The sequence below is a fragment of the Talpa europaea genome (genome assembly GCF_964194135.1).
Source record: "Talpa europaea genome assembly, chromosome: 12".
Lineage (NCBI taxonomy): Eukaryota > Metazoa > Chordata > Mammalia > Eulipotyphla > Talpidae > Talpa > Talpa europaea.
Window position 1 is genome coordinate 20,891,800 of NC_140079.1, and position 8,981 is coordinate 20,900,780.

The 8,981-nt window shown below is 46.0% G+C and overlaps 1 protein-coding gene across 1 annotated transcript in view; it reads left to right on the forward strand.

Annotated features, from left to right (window-relative positions):
• The window catches only part of GRIK4 (glutamate ionotropic receptor kainate type subunit 4), a gene marked incomplete at both ends in the record, with an annotated part of 271,471 nt that extends 262,787 nt beyond the window's left edge, over positions 1 to 8,684 (forward strand). The window contains 2 exons of the mRNA XM_084249559.1: positions 5,159 to 5,277; positions 8,328 to 8,684. Coding sequence (XP_084105685.1) covers positions 5,159 to 5,277; positions 8,328 to 8,684 — 476 coding nt within the window. The remainder of the gene's footprint in view (positions 1 to 5,158; positions 5,278 to 8,327) is intronic.
• Between the last annotated feature and the right edge of the window lie 297 nt (positions 8,685 to 8,981).

The window sequence follows — 8,981 nt, forward strand, 5'->3', positions numbered from 1 at the left end:
CTGTTAAACCTCAGCTCCTCCAAGAAGCCCTCCTTGATTGAATCAAAATGATGCCAGCACAGATCATGTGTCCCTTTATAACCCTTCCTGTCTGCCCCAAAACCCACCCAGGACCCAGCACAGTCAGTTCTCCTTGTAGATTATTCATGTCACTGCCCGTCAGTCCCGCTCTGGCCAGACACCAGTTCAGCCTGGGCCATCTGCCTTTGTGACTAAGCTGGGTGTCCTCAACAAGAGCTGTCACACTTTACTATTATTTCAAACAAAATTTAATTAGGAATTATCCATATCACAGTATGAATCCAAAGCTTTTGATAATACGGGCTTCTATCTCTGGGATGTCTCTATCCTTTTTCATTCTGCTCATTCTTTCAGTATTTATTGGGCTCTAATTCTGGGCCAGGCAACAGGAGGTTACGGAGTTGAATAAGACATGGCTCTTCTCAAGGAACTCAGAGTCTAGTGGGAAATCCAGGTCGGTCATGTGTCACTTATTGCAGATGCATTCTCAGAAATGCATTATTAGGCAGTTTCATCTTTTTGTAGGGACACGGTAGAGAAATACACAAACATAGATGTTGCAGCCTACCACCCACCTAGGGTGCAGTCCGTCATTGACTGAAGCATTGTTAAAATTAAACAAATATTTTATGCAAGTGACTCATGATGCATTATCAGTGAAACACAAAATCAGTACATCTAGCAGGGGCAGGTTCATGTGGACAAGACAAGGCAGCCTAGAGGAAGTGACTCCTGTGTTATACTGACAGCAACGTACTGGCAAACGGGAGTCAAGTAGCAAGATGTATAATATAGGATGCTGCCAAAAAAGGCAAGATCCTGGCCTTTTTATTCTTACAATAATCAAGCAGCATCAGTTGTGTGGGGAAGGTGGACAAAGAGTAAGGGGAGGGGTGAAATTAGAAAATGTGCTATGTCGTCTATAGTATCAGGGGTTGTGAGTCTGCCCCACCCCGGGCACTTCTCATCTGCTTGCTGACTTAGTATTGAGATTGAAATCAAGCCCTACTTCCCCAGCCATGGTTTCAATCTTATCAAGGTGTTCCACTTATCAGCTTCTGGGGTCCCTTGTCATACATCAGTCAATGGCCCCTCCTCCCCAGGCGTTCCCAGTCATAAATCGTGATGCATACTCATCCCAGGGTGATCAAGAGTTTTGCTTTTGATTGATTTGAAAGGCACCTTGTAGGCTTGGGTTCCTGTAACTAATTGACCAGGCAGTTCTGACCTTGTATGGGAATGCAGAACCATAGGTAACAAAAATGGTGGTTGAACAGGCCACTTAGGATTAGCAGACCCACACTCTGGAGCTAAATCTTAAAAGAGAGGATGGGGTTAGCCAGGTGTGTCTGGGAGGTGAAGTGGGTTTCAGCAGAGGTTTTAACACAGGAGGAAAGGTACAGAAAGTCAGAGCAGGGATCAACATTTCTGTCACCTGAGATTTTGCATTTCAGAAAGGTCATTCAGGCAAGTCTGTGGAGGACTTGCTGAGGAACCACAGCTACTAGCAGGAAGACATTTGGGAGGCTACTGCAGCTGTCCAAGCAAGAGATGGTGGGGACCTGAGCTAGGGAAGTGGTAGGAGAGATAGAAAGAGTAAGAAATTAACATGTATTTAGGAGGTAAAATCAGCAGGACCTACCTGATAGCCAGTGTATGGGGGAGAGGCTAGACACCAAAAGCAGGAAAATGATGAGAGAACATGCCCCAGTGCAAGTCAAGGCAATTGAAAAGATTAGAAGGGAACAGAGATCAGTGGCTTTATCAGAAGCCAAGAAGGGGGCGTGGTTGACAACTTCAAGTGCTCCAAGAGGGCTCTTGAGATCAGGACAGGAAAATGTCCAATAGGTTAGAAAGTAAATGTTCATTGGTGACCTTGATGAGTTGAGGTGGCTTTAGTGGCGCAAGACAAAATTGCATGGTATGAGTTGTGAATTGGAAGAACAAAAGTGAATTCAGAAGATCACTTTAGCCTTCAGATACCACAGACAATACCTAGGGCCTAAAAGCTTTTCAAGCATCCAAAATTATGTTCAAGGTCTGAGAAATATTATTAGCTACAAAATGCCAAGAGAAAACTGCAAAATTAAATTAAGATATGTTTAATTAAATATCTCCAAAATGCAACATTGTTTCAACTTCATTAATTTTTAAATTTAATAGTCATAAAAACTTCATTGCATTTAGAAACAAATTTTTGGGTTAGATTTTTCTCATCTTCCAGACATTTTTTGTATGCACTGTGATAGCTGAGAAATCAGCCAATTACAAATTAACTATTTCTTTCTGCTCAGACCAGAAACAAAATTTTTAAATGCATTTAACATGCCTTGTGGGTGCATTTTCTTCTACTTGCTTTCCTGTGAGATGAACCTCCTTAGAATATCTTGAAAGAGTTCTGTTATAAACAACTACATCTAAAAGCTGGGCCAGGGGAGAGAGAACAGGACTGTTCACTAAACAGTGTCAGAGAGAGGAAGGAGGGTTTTTAATTTTCCTTTAAGGAGTAAGAAATGTGAGTGCCTGTCTGTGCTGAGGGAAAGAGCCAGTGGGGAGGAGAAAATTGGAGGAAGACAGGTGGTACCTGGATGACAGAATGGGACCTGGTGAAGGGACAGAAGACCTCTTCTGCTGAAACACACAAGCAGGCAGAGGTCCTTCGAGGGGATCTTAGTGCTACTTTCTATGCCAGGCAGAACTATCCCTGTTAGTAAGAAATGGTAGGAGAGTTTCATAATGCCTTGGTGGTCACTTGGAGACCCCCTGGGGGCCCCCCTTTATCCAAGCAGATGGATACCACTAGTATCACCAGTCACTTCCCTGGCACTGGGGTTCTCCATCCGGCCTCCCCTGAATCCTGACTGGAGAAACGAGTTCATCCGTGGTTTCAAATGCACATCCCAGTTCCCCAGTTCTCACTACCCCTAAGCCTGTGACTGGAGCATCTGCCAGCATACTCCAACTAGATCCTTGGTGTAGTTTCTCTTAGGGTCTCCTTTGCTTCCCCTGCCACACACACACACACACACACACACACACACACACACACACCCCAGATTCCTATGAATCATGAGCTCCTGTGGTCAAAAGCCTTCTCCCCAAAGGGTTCCAGGTTAGAGAAACAGGTGTTCAAATGAACTGCAAGCGCCTTCCTCCTGGAAGTAAAAATCTATTCCAATTATAGAATTGAGTTTTTGGATAATCCCCTATCTTTGCTTATTCAAAACAGAAGCCCTTGCCTTCACACAGGTAGTACAGAGCTATCTGTGTGTAGGCTGTAGTACAGAGCTCATTATGTGAGCCCTCGGACCTATGCTAGCAGACTGCTGCTGTGGACAGCACTGTACCATGCTGTGTTATTTTAAAAACAAACCCCATAATCAACAGACATCCACCTGAGGCTTTGTGAGGGACAACCCAAGGCTTCTTGAATAGCTAAGCAGTACTAGTTGCCCGGCTTTCCAAGGTGCAGAAAATAAGGTCAGATTTCTGGTTTTCTGTGACACCCACACGACATAATCTCATGGCAACACAGCTGATGCAACAAGTATTCACATGTGCTAGTCCAGAGTAGCCCAGGACGGAAGCTACCCTCTGCGTGGATAAGAGATGACTTTTATTTATGACTCTGACTCCTGTTGAATCAAGGTTTCACGTGTTTATGACTCGCCCCTAAAATTTGGATTTCTCTGTTGCCTACCCCCCACCGCCAAAAAAAGCCACTCACTTACCTAGCTAAACTCAATGCTTGGCACAGCGGAAAATGAAACCACCATAGCATCCTACAAGTAGCTGCTGAATGTGTACCATAAGCCAGGAATACAACCAGAACCTAAGTCTGACTCCCGGGCACTTACTGTCAGGTATAATGCTTCCAAAAATACCAATTTGCAAACTAATTTTAGGCAAGGCTGGAAAGGAGTCACCTGTGAAAGGTCTTTCAAACCTGGGCCCCATCTCCAGAGCTATTGATTCAAAATGGTGGGGCAAGGATGGGGATTCTTTATTTTTAACAGGTTCCCAGGTGGTTCTCCCAGGTGTGGGGAGCTACTGGTTTGGTGGGACGAAAAAAATTACCTTCTGAGAAAGACAAATGCTGGGTGATTTCACTCCTATGTGGAACATGGAGAAACAAAACAAAGGAACTGACAGAGCTAAACCAAAACAAGCTCTGGAAATGTGACTGCAGAATTGAGGCTACAGATGGGGAGGCTTGTTGGGGGTAGGAACAAAGGAGAGAGGGGCCCCCGTGTTCTTGGGTAAAGGAATATAAGTGTGACTCTGGTGGGGCTGGGTGTGCTGTGGTGACACATCTTAGGGGGGTGCACCTGTTCCCCTAAACCATAGACAGTATTGTAAACCTATGCTATCACAATGGGGAAAAAAAGAAGGCAAATCATAATAAAATAAAATTTAAAAAGAAAGAAAAGATTTGCCTTCTAGATGAGTATTTTAGGAATGTGTTGACACAGATAAGTAAACATTATTTATCCTAGCTGTGGTTTTGTTAAAACAATTGCTTATCACGCAAACACATTAGGATGATGACTAAAATTTGTATGAAGCTGCTAGAACTTACAGATGTTGGTGTCATGTCTCTCTAGGCTAAATAACATTTGCCTGAACCCCTTTTTTTTTAATTTATTTATTTATACAAGCACTGGGTACAGTCAGAAGCGCGAGAAGGTGAGAGAATTCACCAGAGCCAGAGGGGAGAGCAGAGCAGGCAGACTGACGAAGTACACTGCTGAGGGGAGCAGCGGGCGGCAGGAGAGGTCTGCGCGCCATGTGGGACTCTCGCCCGGCAGCCGGGGATTGAACCGGCGCTGCAGAGACTGCAGGCAGCTTCGCAGCCCAGCGCTCAACCGCTGCGCCACTGGGGAGGCCCGAACCCCTTTCTTAAGATGACTCTCGCCACTCACTCCCAGGACTTCTCACCATCTCCTCCATTTGCAGCTTGACCCCTCCCCTGCCTTTTACTCTAACTATGCTGCATTTTTTTCAAAGGAATAATTCTAGCTTTTCAAGAAGTATGTGTCCAGAACTTCTACAGGACTAACATTCCAACATTTTTGGTGCAATGACTACAGCTTCTAATCTTTACACTGTTTTTTTATTATTATTTTTTTATATATAGGACTGGGAATGGAGAATATTGGCGGAATCTTCGTGGTTCTTATTTGTGGCTTAATTGTGGCCATTTTTATGGCTATGTTGGAGTTTTTATGGACTCTTCGACACTCAGAAGCTACTGAGGTAAACCTGCAAAGGGGTACAAACTGTAGTGTTGGCACAACGGGCAGAGTTCACGGGCTCAGGCACATACAAAGTCATTTCAGACAAATTGTCAGGCAAGACAGGTCAATGCAGTGAAGAGAACGCCACTCTCTGGGACAGGAGACCCGAGCAAGGCCCCACCACTTACTAATGCAGCCACCGAAAGGCCACTTAACGTCTGTGGGCTTCAGGTTCTTCTTCGAAGCAGCCTGGCAAATAAATATATGGAAAATATTTTATAAACTATGGTGTCTTATACAACTTAAGACATAGTTTGTTTGATAAAAGAAAACCAGTGACAATACTGAATTATTTATAAGTGGAAATGATGACTTTAGCGCTTCCATTTTCAGTGTTTTGTTTTTTTTTTTGCCTTATACATAAAGATGTTTTGCTATATCCTAATACACGTGAGCCCAAGAGCCACATCTTTCTCAGGGATTTTAAATAAGTTTAATTCCCAAACTGGTGACTTAGAAGCTCAGACTGAAGAGTCTGAGAAGAAGGGACATGTTCCGGCCTTCTTCCATTCTGTGTGAAAGAAGGCCCAAAGCCTTACGTGCCAATTGTGTTATTAGATTGCTTAAGTACGTTGACCTCTAGCTCTATCTCCCAACTCTGGATCTTCCTAAAACCTCCTTCCCTCATCGACACTGGAGACACAGCTCATAAGCATCCATAACTGTGTGCTGCGCTGTGAATCCATGGAGTCCAGGCTCCCAGGGTCTTGAGATACAACACTGCCTGCTAGTCCTTTCTCTCCTGTGCTCAGCCTCCTCCCCATAGGACTTCCACACCATCACCCACTCCTCGTGCCCTTTGCCCTTTAAGGTGTAGAGGCTAATTTTACCTCCCACCTCATCAAGAAGTCAGATGAAAAACCCCACCAATAAATTTACCCATAGTTGCAGCCATCCCTGCAGCTCGGGAGACGTGCCTGCCTTGACCCCATCTTTCCTCAGCTACTCTGGGACTATCCTGTTTCTCCCCTTCACCTTGTCCACCTGTCCTCTCCCCGAAACCCCAAAAGATGCCCAAGCTCATTCCATATTTTAAAATCATAGCAATATTACTGTTATTCTTGCCCAGTCCTTGCCCTCTTCCAAACCAAAGTGATCTAATCTGTTCCTCTCACCTCTCATTCAGTCCTCACTCCAGACAGCCTGGCTTCTCTCCACCCCTGCTCTGGAAGGCCACTGCTAAGAGATCTGACCTGTCCCAATGGGCAAAAACTAAGAGAACCCATTGGGCCTTATCGAACCTCAATGTGCCCTCTGGTACAGTGGATGGTTCCTTCCATAAGCTCCTCCCTGTGTTACCTGGTTCCCTTCCTACTTCTTTCTCCAGCGTTACTCGCCTTCTCCCTTTGTCTACTCCTTAGGTAGTAATGCTACTTATTGTATAAGACACAGTTCAGTTCACAGTTCCCCCGTTCTATTGCCTTCTCCACTGGACCAGTCAGGTCGGCCATCCCTCCTCGCTTCCATCACCATTATAATCTGTGCATGGAGCACTCGTTCACTGTAATACAAACATTTTTGTATCAGCTTGGCTAGTAGACATTTGCATTGCCTTAAAATAAGGACGGTGTCTTCTAACTCTGCATTTCCACTGCAAAGCACAGTTCTTGATATACACAATTGACAGTCAAAAAAGATGGGTTGTTATATTCTTGTCACAGGCAAGGAATCAGGCAAATGCTGTTGCTTAGGTACTTGTAGTTATTATTAGAGCACAGAGAAGTTCCGTGACTTGCCTACAGTCTTTGCTAACTTAGGCCTTAATCCTAACTCTGTAGCTGCTTCAAGTAGAGAATCTGTGTACGTTTGGTTATTCACTTAAGAGTTTATCCCTTGTCTAGATAGACCTTAAAGAACTCAGTGAGGGAGTAAAGTACTGCCAAGAGCTGAAACAAAGATAAAGACTATCAGCTATCCTGTCAATAGAACCGAAAGACTGGAAGAAAGAACATGAAGAACACGATGGGCTTCTCCCATCATTTTCAGAGAAAGTGTCCTTTCCAAAAGAGCAGAGAACTGCATGCTCTTGAAGGAAATATGTGTGGTTTCAAATTCCAGGTCAGCTATTTGTTAGCCAAGTAATTTTTAGCAGAATATATAACTTCTCTGAGTCTCCCATTCCACATCTATGAAATAGGTGTAATACAGTATTAATAGTATAAATTCATTATTTTTAATCCCCAATTCTGTAGGAAAGTTTCAAGTTTTTTTGTAAATTTGTTGTAAATGCATCTGGCCATCATACTTGGCTTGAACTTCAGTGAGGTACCTCACTCGGTGCCAATTTGCATACATTTTGCTACAGATACTCATGTCTGAATATCAGTTCTGCCCCAGATGCCCCAGGGTGTGATGACAATAGATTGTATTACCTTTCTGGAATCCTAAATATTCTGAAACACCTGGACCCACAGGTTTCCTATTAGGAGACTGTAGAGTAGGAATCGTGGTTGCTTTTGTTTTTGTTGTTACAGGTAATTATTAGAATGCATCCTTTGCAGCCCTGGCCAGTTCATTAAAAGAAATGAGCATCTGTAGCCTGGGCAGACTGTTGATGGAGACATGGTAGCTTTTTCGAACACTTAAAAGACTGTGATGCAAGACAGGGATAGCTGATTTCCTAGACTTCGAGGTCCAAATTTAACTGGGATCAATGGATGAAATTTGCAGGAAGAGGAATTGTTAAGTCAGTAGAAAGAAGCAGCATTGAACAGAAATATACAAAAATGGCATGGGCTCTTTTTCCACCCCCTGCTGCCTTTGTCTCTGAAGGTGAGACAAGAAAGATTAGACAGCCCATTTGTAGGGCTTTGAACATTATTGTATGGGGGAGGAGATGGATCGAAAGGCCTTCAGGTAATCTCCATACCTAAACTGATATGCTTCTGTGTCCCACAGCCCCTTAATCACCCCCACCAGCCTCCTCCCTCCACACCCCCCCCCCCAACAGACTCTCAAGGGGTGGCAGGGCAGGTTCTGAGAGTTGACCTGTGATCTCCCTTCCTGCAGGTGTCTGTCTGCCAGGAGATGGTGACGGAGCTGCGCAGCATCATCCTGTGTCAGGACAGTGCCCACCCCCGCCGGCGGCGCACTGGGGTGCCACCGCCCCGACCCCCCATCCCCGAGGAGCGCCGGCCCAGGGGCACGGTGACGCTCAGCAATGGCAAACTGTGCGGGGCCGGGGACCCGGATCAGCTGGCGCAGAGACTGGCCCAGGAGGCCGCCCTGGTGGCCCGCGGGTGCACACACATCCGCGTCTGCCCCGAGTGCCGCCGGTTCCAGGGCCTGAGGGCCCGGCCTTCGCCCGCCCGCAGCGAGGAGAGCCTGGAGTGGGACAAGACCACCAACAGCAGCGAGCCCGAGTAGCAGGAGCGCGGCGCTCGGGACACTTGGCGGCCAGGTGGGGAGGTGAGAGCGGCTGGGCAGGCGCCGCTGTCAGCCGGGAGCCCGGACTTGTACAGCGTCCACACTTCCCTGCGGATTTGGGATCCAGTAACTTGACAAAAAGGTCAAAGAGCCTGACGCCCCAGCCAGAGACAGCGCCCGGGTCAGGGCTCTCGGCCCACCCAGAGACGTTGCACCCCAGGGGTGAAGGGACACTCTCCCCCCGGCCACATGGACTCATCTCCCGGAGGGGCTTTCCCTCGGGCCATAATAACAGTC